The following is a 19925-nucleotide window of genomic DNA, read 5'->3' as shown; positions in this document are numbered from 1 at the left end:
CCCATAAATCTAAAAAGAAATCGCAGAAAAAGGAAGCTACCGATGACTGTGAAACTTATAATAGCTAATTCTGAACATTTAATTTTCCAAAATGTAAATAGAGATAGACTAAAAAAAGAAAAAAACAACTGGGCTCATGGAACGGGGAGTGAGACGCTGGCGGCTCGTAGCTTTGAGCCTCGAATATTCCTCTGTACTGCAGAGGAAAGCGAGTCTTCCTTTGCAACAAGCTTGTGTGAGAAACAGATCTTTGTTCCTAGTTTCTTCTGTCTTCTAAATATATTTGCTCGTTCTTCAGTGAGAAGCCTGCTGCCGTTTGCATTTGCTGCTTTACTTCCTCCGCGTTTACCTGTTGCCTTGGTAAATTCAATATCACGTCCGGTTCTGTTTGTTTGTGGTTTTGATTGATTTTAATTTCGCCAGTGACCATCAACACTTCCCGAAGCTTTTGATGAGAAACATCTACAGGAAGTGGAGTTCCTGGGTTTCTAGATCAGATAAGGGTAAATAAAATGTATTATTATTATTATTATCTTTTATAAAATTAAAACAGGCCAATTCATGAAGTACTAATTAATGTATGTTACACCCCACATTAATTGTTGAACAGAATGTTTTGTATTATACAAAAAAGACCCAGCAAAAACACTGAGAGAAAACTGTAATAATAATAAAATACTTAAAGAAACTGAAACTGAAAACACGAAAACGACTGATCTAAAAAAACTCAGAAACTAGAGATTCCATGGGTCAGTCACAGTCTATCACAAAGACTATCATGAGCACACACACACACACACACACACACACACACACACACACACACACACACACACACAGCTGATGCCGGTCAGATCACCTAATCCTGTCTTCCGAGAATGTGAAGGGACAGTCAGCAGGTTTAGCATGTTAACACTGCTCTTGTGTGTGTGTGTGTGTGTGTGTGTGTGTGTGTGTGTGTGTGTGTGTGTGTGTGTGTGTGTGTGTGTGTGTGTGCGTGCGTGGTCAGGTCTGCAACTACGGATTTACATCCCCGCAGTGACACATGGCACAGCAGAAACAAAGAAGCAGTGTCTGTGTGTATCACTGAAGAGCAGCTTAGAGGTTCAACCTCAGCTGATACGGGGAAGCAGCCGAGAACCGGCTGACGCCTGACAGCTAACGCCAACGTACCGACGACAGTGGCCATCACGTCCACGGTTTAACACCCTTCACCGTGATCGGGAGGGTTGTCAGTCTGGTCACCGGTGGAAAACTACATAGCACAAGTTATGCAGAGGATGCCAGTGACGCAGCTGTTAGCACTGTCCAATATCAGTTCCCACGTGATACACATCATCCCGTAGCGCTCGGTTGTTTTTTATCAGCCCCTTGGATGGAGCTGTGACCTCAGTGACAAGTACTAACCGGCCCATTTCACCCCCCAGGTAACCGAGGTTACTGATCTCGGTGTGTTTTAACTTCCTGGAGTAGGGTGTTAGGGCGGTGCGTGTGTTGCATTTCATACGGCGGGTTTCCCGGACAACAGCCTGACCTTATATCCTGAGGACTTGATGTGCACTCCTCTCTTCGTGAGCGTTGACTTCATCCGGATGAAGAAGGACCGTTCCAGAGAGTTATCGGGGGCCAGGAGACTGGGACTGCTGGACTCCACTGAGACACGAAAGACACAGAAAAACACAAAAACATGAAGACATCCGCACAAAGTCGCTACTGAGTCTCTGAGCTTCCGACTGGGTATTTTCAACTTACCGGAGACCGTTTCATTGGTTCCGGAAAACAATGCTTTTTTATTCAACCAAATGATTGGAGAGATTTTGTAAATGTTATTATTTTATATTCTAAAACAATAAATCAACATTTAAAGTACATTATTCATATCCCAAACGGTTGCTCCTCGGATACCAAATTCAGGTTTTAGAATCTTATACTGATACTTAGACCAGCGGTTATGAACATGAGCACTGAATGAGAATTCAATGAGACACAAAACTGACTCAACTACTGCTGTGTTGCACACATGTTTCAATCGGGCGGCAGCGTAAACGAAAAAGTTCCAGTTTGAGCAATAAATGGCGGAGAACCGCAGAAGCCCGGGTCACATTAAGGAAGCTTCTCCGTCAGGGAGTGTGAGAATGTCATCCGGAAAAAAAGAACAATCAGAAAAGGGTTCATTAGTCTCATGTTGGAAAAATAACAATCACCGTCCCGCAGTGTTGAACAGAGCCTCAGAAGGCCTTCAGTGAGAGGTAGAGAGAAGGGCTTCTGTCTTTACAGAATATAAGGGAAGACACACACACATCTCTCAGCCTGTCAGGAATCAGGACAGTCATATTTTCCTTGTAATGGTTTTCTCCAGGGATGTTTTTCTGACTTACGCACGGCTGGAGCGCTCCTCCGAAGACGGTCCTCAGAGAGTCAGGAGGCCGCGCTGACGTAAACATGAACCGGGTAACAGTGGAGAAAGGTGTGTTTCAGGCCGAAACATGAGGGGAATGATTTTATTTGGTCTCGAACCAATAAATACATTCACTGTGTCAGCTGGACCAGTCGGCCAATCGCAGCTGCTGTCAAACTGTCAATTACCTGGAAGCGGCTCGTGACAATGAAATGGTGAACTGTCAAAACACATCAGGGGAGAAAGACCAGGCTAACGGGATGTTCAGGCACAAATTAAAGGTTTGTTAAGGAGAATTACTCAACATGTTTGAAAGCTGTAATCTTCTTATGTCATGACTGTCAAAATAAAACTCTGCATCCTTAAAGATATCCCCCAAATCAAATCAAGACAAAACAGTCAATCAGATTATTGCTTTTTAACCCGTCTGTGACAGTCTCGCTCTTCAAAACACAAAATCCGACACGGCGAGCACATTTTTCACCCCCCCAGCCCCCCAAAGTCAGGAAGCGGCAGCGGTTACTGAAGGTGAGACGATCCATTTGTCAGCTGCCGTCGGCTCCCAGAAATCAGCTGCATATTCATAACTTCCCCATCCATCAGAGGGAGTGATGGGAGGACAGACAGCTGGGAACGCCCCGTCTCATCACACACACACTGGGGAGTTGGAACAGTTTATCCACATGTTCTAAACCACTTTATTTTTAGGTCAAACTGAAACAAAATCAAACATTAAAAAAAAGAACACACACACACACAGACTGTATATAAAGCTACAATATCACATGAGGGGAACTAGTATTTGGTACGAAACAGGATGCAAACAAAGTCAAAGTCCTACTTGTTTTGACCCCTACTGACCTCCTCTCTACGCGGTTTTGCATTGCTAATAAAAAGAAATTTAGGCTTTTATGCTACTCATTTGCAACAGCAACAACGTTTTGAAGGAATCGTGCCACCGGCTCAACACAGCAAGGAAACGTTACATTTTTGTGCCAACTCGCGAAATGCTTTTACAGAACGTACACAAAATGTCGAATGGCTACGTATGTCATGTGTTTCCTTCCTCGTTACGTGATTTGTAGCCCATAAAGCGTCTTTCATGTTTTTACGGTCTAATCTAAACACTCACAGAGCTCGGCTGCGGTTGAGGAGAGATGGTCTTATGGTGGTCTAACGATAACTCGGAACATGAGAGACGACGTGTTCACTTTCAGGACATTTCACCGGCAGCGCATTCTCTCCCTAACCTTTACCAAACCTCAGCGCGACACGAGACCGGGGACGAAAACCGCGGTGTCTGGTGTCAGGGCCTCGGGCTCTGTACACCCACCCCCCATCCCGGCAGCGTGGGTGGGGTGCACGCTTAAGTCCGTCTCATGATGCGACGGTGCCGCGGTTTGGGTTTCGTTTCAGTTCGGGGGAGCTTTGTCTCTTGAACGTGAACAAAAGCGGCCCGATGCTCTGGGTTTTTCGTGAGAGGACAGTCTCCCGTCGTCCGTGGAAAAAAAATGTTACCGCTGCACATAATCAACACGTCAGTTATGTTTCCCCAGGAATCTATTTGGCAAAAGCATTTAGTGAAATATAAACTTCACTTCTAGGAAACAGGCTTGAATAATGTAACAGTATTTCCACCTCTGTTTCAGACGGACAACAGCCGTAAATCAAAGCCTCCAGAGGTAAATGAAAAGTCGCGTTTAAGGCATTTGAACTAATTACACATACTGCACTTTTTCGAATGAGCATAGTCTCATTCGTCTTTTAATACATTTTTGTGTGCGTGTGTGTTTGTGTGCACGCCGCGCGTGTAGTTCCTGCTCACCGCAGTGCCAGCGCGTGTGTGTTTTTGTGTTTATGAACATTGTGAAGCTGGTTGCTTTCCCTCCTTTACAACTCTTTTTTTTTTTTCCTCTCCCATAACACACACACACACACACAGGGACAAGACGCAGCACACACGCAGCAAGAACACACACAACAGTCTCTGGTGGACGTGGTGGTTTGATCAGCGCTGATACGTGTTGACAACGTCTAATCTGAGAAAATTGAAAGAAATGAATTAATATGCAAATTCATCCTTTATAATATAAATGTCCTTGAAGAGAGAGAGAGACAGAAAGGGAGAGAGAGCGAGAAAGAGAGGAGAAGAAGAAAATGGGGGGAGAGTGGAGGGAATACAGGGGAGGAGAGAGGAACGAAAGAGGAGAGACAACAAACATGAATGCAGGAAAGAGACAGATAAAAGGAAAGAGGGAAAGAGATGAAGTGAAAAAAAGAGATGGACACCAGAAGAGAGAAAAGAGCGAAAAGTAGAGAGGGACCGAGAGATAGAATGAAAGGAGGAAGAACAGGAGGACAGAGTAAAGAAAGAGGAGGACAAAGAGGCAAATGAGCAAGATGGAGAAAACAGTGAAAAAGAAAGAGAAAGGGAGAAAACAAATGAAAAGAAAATGCAAGAAAAAGAGGACAAGGAGGAGAACAAAAGTATAAATGAAAGGGGGAGAGAAAGAAACAACAGACGAAAAAAGATAAAAAAGAGAGAGGGAGAAAAACAAGGGAATATAAACGGGAAGATGGAAATGGAAGCGGGGAAGAAAGAGGTAGAGAGAGAAACAGAAGGAAGGAGCAAAAGGAAAAAAGATGAATGGAAGCGTGACAGTCAGAGGGAAGGAAAGAGGAAGCGAGTGGCCAAGGAGGAAAAGGAGGAAAACAAGAGGTGAAGGAAACAACACAAGGCTTCCCAGGAGGAGCTCAAAATCTTCGTCTCCTCCTCCTCCTTTTCTCTCTCCCTCCTCCATCCCTCCATCCCTCCGTCAGTCGGTCGGTTCTCTCCCAGTCCTCCAGGAAATCAGCCGCCGGTCTGACGGAAGAATAATGATGATGGAGGGAGAGAGGAAACAGAAGAGAGGGAGGACGGACGAATGACAGGGGAGCTGGACCCTCTTTCTCTCTTTGTTATTCACTTTGAATTAATGGGATTAGTTTCCCCACAGAAACACACACACACACACACACACACACACACACACACACACACAGACAAGATATCACTTTCATTGTCATACACACCCAGATTCCCCTCTCATTTTCATACACACAGACACACACACACACACGCACACACACTCACAGTGAGCGTGTGTTCATTTACAATTAAACAATTTCTGCATGAATAAAGAGAGAACGGATGCAGGAGGAGGAGGAGAAAAGGGAGAGAGAAGGAAAAAGAAAAGGAACAGAAGAGAAACGAGGAAAACAAGAGGAGGAGAAGCAAAGGGAGTGAGAGGAAGGAAAGAGGAAAAATAGAAGTAGAAAAGGAAGGACAGAAGGAAAGAGGGGTGAGGAAAAGGGTGATAAGTGTGAGCAAGAGGAGGACAAGGAGTGAAGGTTGAGAGGAAGAGAAGAACAACAAGAGGCAGAAGGAGTGACAGGAAAAACAAAAGAGGAAGAGGAAGTAGAGGAGTAGCAGTGGGAGCGAAGGCAATAGGACAGGAAGAGAAAGAGGAGGATGTAAAGGAGGAGTGGTAGCGGAGAAAACATGAGGAAGACTAAGATGATGAACAGAAAAGAAGAAGAGAAGGAGGGGGTGGAGGAGGAGGAACAGAGTGGGCGAGAGGAGGAAAAGAAAAAGAGGAAGTGGAAGGAAAAGGGGAGGAGAAAGAGGAGGAGGAAAAGCAGGGTAGTAGGAGAAAGACAAACAGATTTAGAAGAGGAGGAGAGGAGGAGCAGGAAAAAAGATGATGCACAGAAGAAGATAAAGGGAAGAAAAAGAGGGAAAGAGGAGCAGAAGGAGTGAAACGAAGAAAAGTAGGAAAAAATATGAAGAAGTAGCAAAATAAAAGAAACAGAAAAAAGGAGGAGGAGGAGAACAAAGAGAAAGAGTGGGGAAGACTAGAATCACTGCCTCGCGGTCCAGTTCCAGTTTACATCCCCGTCTGTCCAGACTCTGGTCAGACCTGTAGTCAAGACTCTGAAGGAGTTTAATAAAAGTGTATTTCTGACTTTGTGATGCAGGGATGTATAAATAAAGTTGATTTGACTTGAGAAACAACAAACAGAGTCAGGTTCCTTGTGTGTGTCCACATGCTCGGCCCGTCAAGCCGATCCTGATGGAACACGAGGTTGTAGCCAAGGCTCCAAATACGGGTCTGGCTGCAGGACATCAAGACGTCACAGTGAAGTCGACCTTTGACCTTTTCTGATAGAAAATGTCATCACTTCATCACTGCACCCTATTAGACATTTCTGTCAGTGTTTGTCATAATTAGCGTAAGAATTCTTGCGTTACGGCCAAAACTCGTGTGTTTTGTGAGGTCGCAGCGACCTTGACCTTTGACCTTTGACCATCAGATTGTAATCGGTTCGTCCCCGAGTCCAAGTGAACGTCCAGATTTGAAGAAAAATTCCCTGAGATATCGTGTTCACAAGAAGGAGACCGATGGATGGACAACCCAAGAACGTAAAGCTTCGCTGGTGCAGAGGCATAAAAGGAAGAGGAGGAGGAGCAGAGGGAGCGAGAGGAAGGAAAAGGAGATGAACAGAAGAAAAAGGAGGAGAAGGAGGAGAGGGGGGAACAATTTCTTCAGTAAATGAAGTGAGGAGAGAAGGAGTAGAGGGAATGAAAACAGGAGGAGGAGGAGGAGGAGAGGGAATGTAAGAAGTAAAGAAGAAGAAGAAGGGAGGAGGAGGAGGAGGAGGAGGAGGACCGTGTGGGGATTCAGAGGTGTTTTCTCATTCTGCTCGTTCGGTGTGTGTTGCCTTGGCGTCTTCAGGGACGACGCTCCTACAAGACAAAGATTAGCGCTACAAAGGCAGCAGGTGGCTGCCGGCTCCGCCGCTGCTCGACTCTGGGACCTAATTATCTACGGCACGAAAAACTTTCCCTCGTTTGAAGGACAAATGATTAATTAAAAAGAACAACTCACCTACGCCTGTGATCTTTGGACAATACCCAGAGTACCCAGGGTTTCCTTCCACATGTGCGAGTGTGTGTGTGTGTGTGTGTGTGTGTTTGTGTCAAGTCTCGGCGGGACGGTGTATCATTGTCAGACAGTCTAATAGCGCTGCCTGGTTCAGGGAGCCCGTTGTGTCCGACTGATAACTAGCTAACGTGGCGGCGGCGAGACAAAGCGAGCTACAGCAAGGTCGCCGCAACCTCCACCAGTCGCTGCCGCCGCCGCGACGAGACGGCGCCGCCACAGACCGAGGGCGAGGAGGGAAGATTCAGATATGACCGGCTTAACGAGTCGGACGTAACACAGCAGATAAGGAACGAAAAAAAAAAAAAATGGGGGGAAGCTAGTCGGAGATGAGGTGGAGCAGGGAAGTGGAACCGGCGTAACGCGACGGGCCTCAGGTCGATCGAGATACCGGACGTGAATATAAAATGACCCTGACGACGTTGTGACACGACCCCTTCTTTCGCGACACCTGCTTCTAGAAGAAGACTTACGAGAAAAGCACCGGGGCGTCCTGCTGGCCGCGGGGTTTAAAGTGCCAACCGTGCAGCTCAACGCCCCCGGTCGGAATCTTGCTACGCATTCTTCTTCCGTCATAACTGTCCCCCCCCTCGTTTCCTGTCCCCGCACCACTATTTACCGTACAACGTGCAATGCCACAATACATTCAGGTCTTCAAAAAGAACCAGTATTAACTAGAAGGGCACTCGGTGGAACGCGTACTTCTGCCAAGGCCGCTGTCAAACAACATGCACCAGACTTCAGAGAAAGAAAATCAAATTCACAGCAAATGATCCGGATCTGCCCCGAAATGTCCCATCCCTCCACCAGGTTCGGTGCAAACCGGTTCAGTAGTTTCTGCGTGATCCTGCTGGTAAATGAACAACCAGACAAACCACCAAACAGACACGGGTAAAAACACAACCTCCGCGGCAGAGGTAATAAATATCTGCTCAATAAACGCACAGATAAAAACAACACAGAACTACATCCCATAGTCATTCTGTTAAGAACTAGTTTAGTAGTCGCAGTAAAGACATCAGCAACGTTTTTGACTCATCGAGAATTTCTTTTTTTTCCTGTGGCAGCGAAACACGTGGCACAAGCCGTCTGAAACTCCTGTCGGTTAAACCGCACTAAAAAAAACCCTAAACACTTTCAGGTCTGACGAACTTTTAAAGACACGCCACAAACAGGCTTTACAAAGGTTGCAAAAACAAACAACCCAAATGTCACGGGCTCACTCTGTGACACAGGGTCCGGCTCTCTCTCCGCTCAAAGAGCGTCTGCTGTTGGGAAAACGTAAACGTTTAGACTCGGATGTAACATGACCCTCAGGAAAAAAAAAAAAATTATATATATATATGTATTATCTCATATTGAGGCCTTCCAAGTAGAGAAGTCAGTTGTTAAGAAGCTGACACCTGATGTCACTTCTCTCCTATTAAAGAGCGACTTCCCCTGAAATGCCAAATCGACATTTCTGCATTTCTTCGTGTGTACAGGTCAAACTAATTAAGCCCAACATGTCATGCAGTGATCTTGAGAGGTGCTGTTAGGTCTGTTTTTGAAGGCTGGACGGAGCCAGGCCGGCTCTTTCCCCCAGCTACCAGTCTCTATGAGTCCTGCCCGGTACTGAGAGCGCAGACATGGAATTGATGTCTGTCGGAGAGGAACGCCAACGAGAGACCATCCCGCGACGGGATCGCAGCAGCCGCGGCGCCCGTCAACGTGTTGACGCTCGGGCCCGTGAGTTCTCAAGTCGTCACGGCTCGGACCAGACCTGTCTTCAAACCAGGCCTTCATTTTGATCTCAGCTACACACCTGTACGGTGGGTGTCTTCAGGACCACACTTTGTCACGATGACACACACACACACACACACACACACACACACACACACACACACACACACACACACACACATACACACATACACACACACACACACACACACATACACTCAAGGTGAAAACAATACTGGTAATAAGTGTATTCCAGAAAAAGTGTTGAGCTATTCCTTTAACCGCATCGTTCCACTGCTGCAACACAAAGTGTCTCATCTGTCTTCCGCTTTTATGATCATTTCTCCACCTCCCTCCTCTTGTTCTCCTTTTCTCTCTCTTTTCCGCCACTTCCTCCTGCCTCCCCTGCTTACCCACAATGCAACAGCAGGAGCCAAGGGAGATCAGTAGAGGTGGCAGGCAAGAGGGAAGCATGACAAATGTGCCATAGCTAACTCACACAGTCACACACACACACCCACACACGTATATATCTATATATCTATATATATATACACACATAAATATATATCTATATACAATGTATGTATATACACACACACACACACACACACACACACACATATATGTATATATATAAAGAAATAACCTAAATTTACTGTTTGCAGACAAACACGAGCTGCAGGCGTGCGAGGCATTCATCACAGAGAAAGAGCATTGTCAGTGAAAGTTTAATTGTGTAAACACTCTGTAACTGTCCTGTCATATTCCTGCCTCTCCACTCTTCTCACTATCGCCTGCACGGCTGTAATTGAATTGCCACGGTCGGGGGGGAGGAGGGACAGGGAGGAGGGGGAGGAGGGGGAGGAAGCGAGACTCGCCTTATGAATAGAATGTGTTTCCTATCAGGGAGGATTTGACAAATTGTGTCAGGAAGAAAAGCCCAAGTGATAATTTTTCGGTTTACTGAAGGTGGAGGAGGGGGAAGTACAGGTGGGGAGAAAAAGGGGGGAGGGGAGGAAGAAGATGAAAAAGAGCAGTCGCAAGAGGAGAAGAAGGATAAGGAGGAAGGCAGGGGAAAAAGGAAAGGGTAGAAGCAGGAGTAGAAAGAAGAGGTGGACAAAAAGAAGGAGGAACAGGAGAAGGTAGAGGACAGGAGGTAAAGGTAGGAAAAGGAGAAGCAGGAAAGAGAAAAAAAGGATGCAGGGAGGGGAGTGGAAAAAGGATGTAGATGCAGAGAGGAGAAGACAAACAAAGGCAAGAAAAAAGGACAGAAAAGAGGAGGAGGAAGAAAAAAGAGAAGGAGGAGAAGGAAAGACGAAGCAAGGGGAATACAGGTAAGGCAGATGGATGACAGAAAAGACAAAATACAAAGAAAAGAAAGAAAACAGGGACGAGGAGGAAGAGAGGAAGGAAAAGGGTGGAGAAAGGAACAAGGACGATGATGAGGAGGAGGAGGACGGCAGGTACCGACAGAAGGAAGAGCGAGAGGAGGAGGAAAAGAAGGAGGTGCATGAGGGAGGAAGGAAGGCAGATAGAAGGAGGAGAGTGGGGGGAAAGAGGGCGGAGAAAGATGGAGAGGAAGAGGAGGAACAGGGAAAGGAGTGTAGAAAAAAACAGGAAGGAGAGGAGACAAAGAGGAGATAAAAGGAAGAGAAGAAGAAGAAAGAAAGAGGAAAAGGGAAAGAAGAAGAAACATTGAGAGAAAATGGAGAAGGAAGAAAAGGGAAGAGGAAGATGGAAAGAGAAGAGGAGAATAAGAGAGGACAGGGAATGAGGGACAGGAGGGGAGGAGAGAGAGAGGAGAAGGAACAGATGAAGGAAAGGAGGAGGAAGAGGAAGAGAGGAGGAGAAAGGACGATGAAGAGAAAATAGGAGAGGGAGGGGATGGGAAAAGGAGGAGGTGTGAAGAAGTGAGGAGGAGGAGAAGGAGGCAGACGATTAACAGGTGGACAAAAAAGAAAGAAGGAGGACGAAGGAGAGAAAGAAAAGGTTGAAAAGAAGAACAAGAGAGGAAGGGGAAGATGATTCTGTGGAGAAGGAGGAGGAGGAGATGAAGAGTCTCTATGCGGCACAACCTGACAAAATAAAACATCCAATTTAAGTCAAATTTAAAAATAAAAGAGTTTGGGTTTAGTGAGGTTTCATTACACACACACACACACACACACACACACACACTCAGATCACTTGTACTTTTTCACACAGCTTTGAAGGTACAGAGTGAAGTGTGTGTGTGTGTGTGTGTGTGTGTGTGTGTGTGTGTGTGTGTGTGTGTGTGTGTGTGTGTGTGTGCGTGTGTGCGTGTGTGCGTGTGTGTGTGTATATGTTTGATGGTAGATTTCCTCAAAGCTTTTTCCCACAATGCAAAAGCCTGGGAACCAAAGGTAAAGAAAGGTAAAACCACTCCTCCTCCACGTCTTCCTCACCTCCTCTCTTCTTATTCATCATCACCTCTTCTTTCTACTCCTCCTCCTCTCTGCAGTGATAAAAAAGACTTTTATTTTGACAGTCTCATCATCAGAACAATGAGCTCAAACCAAACAGCGCTCTAATAGTCTGGAGACGCCGTGAACCCGGCTTTGTCTTTCTTTCGAGCCTTTTCTTCCTGTCTCTCCTCCACAGAGACACCCCCCCCCCCTCGGTGATCTCCCTGTGTCGAGACTTTAAGGCTTTTCTAATCTGTCTTTAGCTTCTCCTCTTCCTCTTCTGGGAATGGATCTGCCTATGAAAAGAAGGCGGACGAGTGAAAGAGAGAAAGACATTAAAACAAAGGATGGGGGTAGGAATGGAGCAGGGGAAGTTATAGAAGGAAGGAAGGGAGGGATACTCTACGGCCAAAGGTATGTGGACACCTATTTCCATGTAATTTTGTTCTGGGTCTGTTTCCCCTGGTTTGGGACCCTTAGTTCCAGTGAGGGGAAACCTTGATGCGATATTTTAGACAGTAGTTTGCTCCCAACTTCCTGTCACCACTTGATGTTTGTCTCGTTCCTGTTTCGACCTGACAGTATCCCTGTGCAACACGCCCAGGAACCAGCAACCAACCCATGTTGCGCTCTTGGTTGATATTCTTTAACAACGTCTTACAATTAGATTCAGCACAAGGACCTTCTACCGGACAGGACTACAGGATTACGTAATAACCTAGGCCCCGAATATATTACTTCTGTGGTGCAAATTCAGAAACAAATTTGTGGTTAATGTAATAAAATCAAACAATGAACAGACAGTGAACCCAGGGCCTTTGGGGCTCTCGGTGGTCCGAGGCTGTGGTGCGGCTGCCGCTTTCCCTGTTTTGGTAAATTAGCCCTGGAATTAGGTTCCTCCCTGTTTATAACTGAGGTGTTTCAGATATCCTCCCTTCGTAGCGTCCCGCACGCTGTCTAACTTGCAATGATGAATTTATTTGCAGCGTTGCGGTGCTAGACCTTCATCAGGCAAAAAGGAAAAGTATAGCAGGATTTTGTTTGCTAATTTGGATCCACGAATCCCTTTCCTACGCACCCGTCTCATGAAATAGGTTCGGACATCCACCCTTAAAAAGGACCAATTAACATGATGACACATAACATTTTTTTGGTTACTTTTTGGTAGGTAGGTGAAGTAGGAGATTGAAATTGCAGGTTACAGTCCAGCACATCCAAGCGCTTCGTGTTTTTCTGGTTTGCTTCAAGTCTTTTACTGTAACCTCATCCTTCAAAAACTGTCTGCACAGTGTGGCTTTGTGTCGCATCCCCATTTCTGCCAGACTCTGAGAAATCTCCTGGCCCCCCCCCCAAATACAAGTGAGGGCCTGACCATGTTGGTTTGTCCTTTTTTAAAGGATCGGTTGTCCTGCTCAACATAGATGCAGTAGTAGAGTGATGAGAACGTGGAACCTGCATTGAGTGTCACCTGCTGACAGTTCGGTTGCCGGAAATCGTCTCCAAAATGGGGGGAGAACAGTGGAAACAAAAGCTGACCCCAACCCCGTCGGACACCTTCGGGATGGAATTGGGACCTTAATGAACATGGTGTCTGAATCACATGTTACATCATCACAGATGGCGAATATTCAGGTGTCCATATACTTTTGGCCGCGAAGTGTAGAAAAGATGAGAGGAAGAGAGGACGGAGAGCGTGAGGAGGAGCGTAAATGAAAAGACCACTTGTTTCCTCTGATATGGACGGCGAGACCGATAGTTCAACTTTGTTTTTGAACGAGGTCAGAGGTCATGAAGGAACAGACACACACACAAAACAGAGAGATAATAAGTAATTGTCTGTATCTGCAAGCTGCATAATTACTTCCAGAGAGCGAGAGAGAGAGACGTGATTGAAGAAAGAGCGACAGAGGGAGTTGTAGAAATGGAAAGAGAGAAAACAAGAACAAAGTGAGAAGGGCAAAGAGAAAAAGGAGGGAAGAAAGTTAAAAAGTTGGTCCTGGCTCAGTGTCTCATCCAGAAAGTCAGAACACGGATCACCTTGTGGCTTGCAGCTTGTAACACTGGGCCAATTCTGTTTAACTTCATCTCAGTGAAATGAAGGAAATGATTTCCTGAGTTGTGAAATCCCGCTGCCGCAAAAAAGGACAAGTCGCTGGGCAGCATCTGCATGTTAAACCTTCCAACTGGATGTTTTTACGTGATTGAATACACAATGGAAACAGCAAAGTGTGTGTGAGTGTGTGTGAGATAGAGAGAGAGACATTAATGTGATGTTAAAAAAAATACAAAATGAGAAACAAATAGTGAAAGTAGTCAAATAGTCCAATAAAAAAGGGGAATGAAAAAGAAGAAAGAATGAGGACAAGGACATTAAGAATTCAAAAAGTTAAATGATGATATAAGGAAGAAAACAAATACCACAAGAGGCCAAACATAGGAAATGTTAAATAAAAGTACAACGAGAAATTACAAAACTAAAGAGACCTATATTGGCACACACACACACGCACGCACGCACGCACGCACGCACGCACACACACACACACACACACACACACACACACACACACACACACACACACAGATTCCCCAGCCAAAAGGCATATTTGCAGATGTGAAACAGGTAAATCCACAGCTCTGTCTGTGTGATGTTTGAGGAAAAAACAAAAAAAAACAAACAAAAACAAACACTACAAATATAACAAATATCAGATTTCCCGGAGAGAGGACGGACGCCTGAACGTAGCGTCCGGCAGCTTCTGCCGTGGCATTTACACTGAAAGCACCTCAGCGACAGGACAAACAGCGAATTCATCACACTGCAACGCTCCCTCCGCGCTGTGTCTGTTTTGACTCAAACATTACAGGAGGCTGCGTCTCTCAGCCGCTCTGTGCGTTAAGCGCTCTTTGTTGATTTTATCTTTTCATCTCCATAACTAACTCTCTCTTTGTTCCTTTGTGTCTCCGACTCCTCCTGTCTTTATTTCCTCTTTTTAAATTTCTCGCTCTCTCCTCCTCGTCGTTCCGTCTGTGTTTGGCCAACAGACAGCGGTGTCCCCAGATAAAAGACGACCAAATGAGGGAGGGAGGCATGAAAAAAAAAAAAAACAGAAGAGGAAGAGGAAAAAGAAGAAGAAGAAGAAACAGAGCGGGAGAGGATGAGAGAGGAGGCGCGAGCTTGGTGTAATTGAATCCAGGCGGCGGCAGAGAGAGGGACAGATGGATGGACTGAGCAGATTAGCATCCGTAATCAGAGGAAGGCGTGAGGAGGAATACACGTGGCGGCCGTGTTCATCGAGCTGCTAACTGGTTTTACAAACACGTCTGTGAAGAGCTGCTCCGGCTTCCGATCAACACAAACCACAAATTATCGTCTCTGATCAGACGGAACAGATGCACACGTGTTGTTTCACATGACAACTACTCCTCCGGAGGGTTTGGGGAAGTTCTGCTGCCACTTCTGATCAAGATACAAACATGAAACGTGATCTGTGGTTGGTCATGACCTTGGCCGGCTGTTGAACTACTTTCCTCTATATGATGCTAATTTTAGAAGTTCTCGTACACCTGCTTGTATTCAGACAACAATTAAGGAGTTTAGCTTCTTTAGTGAAATGGTTCCTACTGAAGACGTGAATCTGAATTTCTTTTTTTTTTTAAAAGGCTCAGTAATTCCCTAAAACAGCTTTTATCAAACAAACAGGAGGGACTAGCGCATGTGCTGGGGACTATTTTCAGCGGTGGATTAATCCACATTTGGTGCTGTTGATACCGTTGAGTATTTGGAGCAGCAGTAAGGTGTGTGTGGGGCTGAGTCAAAATAAACTACAGAGTGTGTGTGTGTGTGTGTGTGTGTGTGTATTTACAGGTGCGTATGTGTACGTGACCCCACCCAGCCTGTGTGAAGCTGTGACCTTTGACCTGGTCCTGCCCTGCTGTTTGCCAGCAGCGGTTCAGCCCTGAGGACATTCATGCTCCATTAGTCTCTGTTCCTCTTTGTCTTTTTTTCCCGCTCCCTCCATTCCGATGGAGCTGTCCATCATTCTTTCCTTCATTTCTCACTTTCAATCTTTCCCTCATCTTGTCTTGACATCTTTCCCTCTCTGTTTTTTTCTGTCCTTCACCATCATTCCTCCTCTCTGACTTTCTTTCTTTCATCTTCTTCACTTGAAACTTAACTCCTTTCCTTTCATTGTTTCTTTCTTTACTTCCTCCCTTCATCATCTTTACTTGAAATCCCAGTGTTTACTTCTTTCCTTTCCACCTTTTTCAGCTTCTTTCTTTCTTCCTTTACTTTCCTTCCTTTCTGTTTTTCTTTCTCCCTCTTTACTTCAAGCCTCAGCCCTACCTCCCTTCCTTCCTTTCTTTCCTCTCTGTCTACTTTTTCGCTCTCTCCTTGTACTTCCCTCCTCCTCTAATATTATTCTTTGTCTTTCCTTCCCTCTTTTTATTCCAGGGTCATGCCCAAACTTAAACACACACACTACATTGAACAGCACCAGGACGGACACACACACACACACACACACACACACACACACCTCTTCATCATGCCTAACACGCTATCTTCCTCTTTAAACCTGTTTGAGTGAGCACACACACACGCTGCTGTTCCACAAATTAAAAGTTGGTTCTTGGACCTTGAGAAGTTCCCGCGTTATCGCTGCTGTGCTAGACAGATAGTGGAGAGGAGCGCTTTATTTGTCGTCCGGAGCCGCCCTGTCCTCTGCTGTCGTTATCTGAGCAGCTCTGGCTCCCATTGTAAACAGCCCCGTCCTCGTTAAGATGCCTAATTAGAAACCTCTAATAATAATAGCCAGTGATTGGCTATTGTGTACTCTAAAGATTCCATTTAGAGCGCCGGCGAGCGGGCGGCGGTTTAATAAAACTTAACCAAACGGATAATTTTGCTTTAGTAATAATCCTCAAGCTCTGAAAAGTTCTTTTTATGCCTCAAGTGGTTTTTATTGCTTTTCTTTAAAAAACACTCATGACACTGATTTAATTAATCTGAGGGCTTTTACTAAATCCATTGTGACTAATTCTCCCAGTGAGTGTGGAGTTTAGAGGATCTGCTGTATGGAAATCATTTAGCAGGTCTGACAAAAAGGCAGAACCGCTTTATGTCTCAGCATTTGGAGCCTGTGAGAGAAAATACTCATTTCAGACGAGGCTGTAGCTGTAAAGCGAGTCTCCGTGTGTTAAGTGATTCATATCACCTTACTGTCCCTCACCACAGCGACACAGCCGACTGTTTCGTGAGTGTGATTCCTCTCTGGCAGAAGGAATGCGGCTTTACTGTGTTTTGGAAGCGTAAGGGCTCAAGCGAGGTCTGTGCAGTGACCCATGTGAAATGTCCCACGCGGTTGTTTGCGCTCCGTCAGCAGAAAGTAAAGTGTACAATAACGTACACTCGCGTACGTCCAGGAGCTGCCACTGCCCTCCGACACTGCAGTGGGCGCTGTGGACTGTGCAGGAAGGAAAGCAGAAAGGCTGAATGTGACGGTTCTTAACGGGAATCCCCATTAAAAGCAAGAAATCAGCGACACGCTGCAAGTCTGTTCAGTTCGCACCGACTCTGTCCTGTCGTCTCTGTCATCAGAACCAGCCGGAGCTGAGAGGACAGCGGCAGGTCAAGCTGTCTTCGACAGGCAGACTGATAGGACAAAGAAAGATAGATCTGCATGAGGATTATACAGGAAGAAATCCACACTGCCTTTCTTTGGCAGTTCATCGTTTTTAATTTCCCCACCTTGCTTACAGTGAAACTGGAAAACTCATAGTGGCACTGGGAGCATTGAGTCATTGCAGATGCTGTCAACAGGTTTACAAAATATAGACAGAAGGAGATTTGTGTAATTGAAACAGCTATCGCGCACCAGAGAAAAATAAAAAGCGACTCAGAACGTAAAAAACAGGGTGGTCCCGAGGTGACTCGCATCTGACGCACGTGTCTCAGAGTCGGCGTGGTTCTGATGGACTTAGTTTACCTTTAAAACTGAAGCATATCTGTTCTGTGAGCCGAGGGAGTGCTTAAAAAAATGTTTGCCTATCTGATTATTGGTGTGTTCTCGTAATGAGGCAGAAGAGAAACTGATTGGTCAGTGGGACGCCAGACCCAATGAGCCAGTCAATCGACAAGGAGCTGATGTTTCAAGTTTGGTGAAGCACCCGCCGGTTCTGCACGCAAGCCGCAATCACGTAAGTGAGGTTGGTGGGCAACAAGTAACTACACCGACAATGTCATCCCGTTGACGGCTGTCGGATCTGAAAGCACTCACACAGCATGGGTCATCTTGAAAGTCTTTGAAAATCTTAAATCGGTCGTTTGCTACAGTTAGCTATACTGTGCTATATGAAACAGCGCGCAAAGTATTTCACAGTAAAGGAGGTTTAAAGCCGAAATGTTTGTTTTTAGCTCGTGTAAAGATTTCCAGCTTTCAGCAAAAGCAGCCAGGTACCAGTCCATTTAAAACTGTATTTACTAAGAATCGAGGCAAACAGAACGAAAGGTGAAGAGAGACTGGAGCATGTACTACAAGAGATTGGTGTGTGTGTGTGTGTGTGTGTGTTTGTTTATGTGTGTGTGTGTGTGTGTGTGTGTGCGTGAGTGTCTGACCTTTGCCTCCTGGCGTGGAGTGCAAGTGACATTTCAAATGCAAATACAAACACACTTCACCACGGACACACACACACACACACACACACACTCAGCGAATTTGTCCTTGGGCAGCAGCCGCTGCCGATGGCCGCTCTAAATGACATTAAACGTAGGTGACTGTAAACTTGGGTAATTATGATAAATGTGAGCAATTATGACGAATTATTCCCCTCCATTGTGCTAATAGCGTAATTAGCAACAATAATCAAAGACTTATGATGTTGAAATAAGGCAACGCCGCGGACAATTAGACCGCAAGGAGCTAATAATGGAGAACTTATGGTGTTTTCCTGGAGGACAGAATTACTGTTACTTCCAGAAGGACTTTGAATTTTGGGTGTTTTTCTAGCTAATTCTGCCCTCTGACGATAGAAAATTGAAACAAATACTCAATTAAATGCAGGCTTTTCTGTATGATGGTGTGAATGTGAATGAAGTTAAGTGCAGACAGCAAAACATTGCAGGTACCGCGTTTTCCCAAAAGTCAATCGTCATAACCAAAGTTTAACTTGAGAAAAGTTGGAAAGGAAAAGAAAGAAACACGGAGACCGTCCTCGTCAATTCAGTGCTTATACCGGGAGGGTGGGTTGTAAATGTGAACACGTATGACCTTTACTCTGTGGTGTTCTGAACATGAGTGTTGAGGAAAAGAAATCTTGAATGTATTGAAGCCTGAAGGCAAAACACATCATTAGAGCAGCAAAGAACAGAGCTTGGGTTTAGAAAATGAGGGACAAAGGAAATTTCCGCTGTTGTTTTTCTGTCAAAGATGTCATCATTGTGTGGTCATGCGGTTTTGAGGATGGAAGGTTTTTGAAATCACGCCCTCTTGGTGAGTTCAAAAATCCCTTTGACATCAAAGATTTTAGACTCAGTTGCTGAACAGCAAACGTCTAAATGCAAAAAAGCACTGAATTCTTATGCTAATGCATTTATGGAGCCTCTGTCGTTCAAAAACTTATGGGAAAAGCACCGTGCTGATGAGCTGCATTCAAAACAAGCAAACATAGATTGAGTGTTGAATTTTTGAAGTTGTTCAGTGACTGACTCCCCAATACAAAATATTAGAGACATTTGAACACGCCAATAATTAAAAAAAGAGATGAAAATCAAATGAGATGTTGGCTTAGTAACAGCTTTGCATTGGGCATGTTTTTGTGTTGTACTGTGCAGTATATGTTTTCATGAAAAAAGGTTTCGAAATATTTTGCAACTGATTTACATGACGACACGTCTTGGACAAAAGTTGACTAAACATCAACAGAGATGGATTATCCACGATCTGAAGTTGGGATATTGATGTAAACGCCCTGGTCACACCGGGTCCAAAGCAAAATTCTGATGCGACAAAGGTAAAAAATACATGAGGTTGGAAAAGGAAGTCCGACACAGTCTCGCCAATATTGGCAAGGTCGCAAGAGGATGCTGAGTTTGGGTGATTGGCAGTTGGTTCGGGGTCAGATCATGATGTCAAATTAGCTTAACATGACTCTGTATCTTTGTTGTATGTGAGTGAAAGAAAACCATTTCCTGTTCCCGTTATTCACATTTTTCTCATGACTTTTGTTGTTACGTAACCTCAGCCTGTATCGATGCCTCTACCATGACGACAGTTCACTAAATACGATTCGGACTAAGTGTATTTAGAAACAATGACCAACCCCTGCCATTGCCTTGCCCCTCAATCGTGTTAAACCTAAAAAACGGACGTAGGTTTCTTTGGCTGTAGT

General features: G+C 45.2%; 1 protein-coding gene across 1 annotated transcript in view; it reads right to left on the bottom strand.

The window, feature by feature from the left end:
• The window catches only part of LOC120795531 (neuronal PAS domain-containing protein 3), a 244038-nt gene that overhangs the window by 29057 nt on the left and 195056 nt on the right, over positions 1 to 19925 (bottom strand). The window contains exon 7 of the mRNA XM_040137522.1: positions 1535 to 1653. Coding sequence (XP_039993456.1) covers positions 1535 to 1653 — 119 coding nt within the window. The remainder of the gene's footprint in view (positions 1 to 1534; positions 1654 to 19925) is intronic.

This window comes from Xiphias gladius, chromosome 10 (genome assembly GCF_016859285.1).
Source record: "Xiphias gladius isolate SHS-SW01 ecotype Sanya breed wild chromosome 10, ASM1685928v1, whole genome shotgun sequence".
NCBI classification, from domain to species: Eukaryota; Metazoa; Chordata; class Actinopteri; order Istiophoriformes; family Xiphiidae; genus Xiphias; species Xiphias gladius.
The sequence above is the reverse complement of the archived record's forward strand: the minus strand, read 5'-3'. Positions and strand labels throughout refer to the sequence as shown.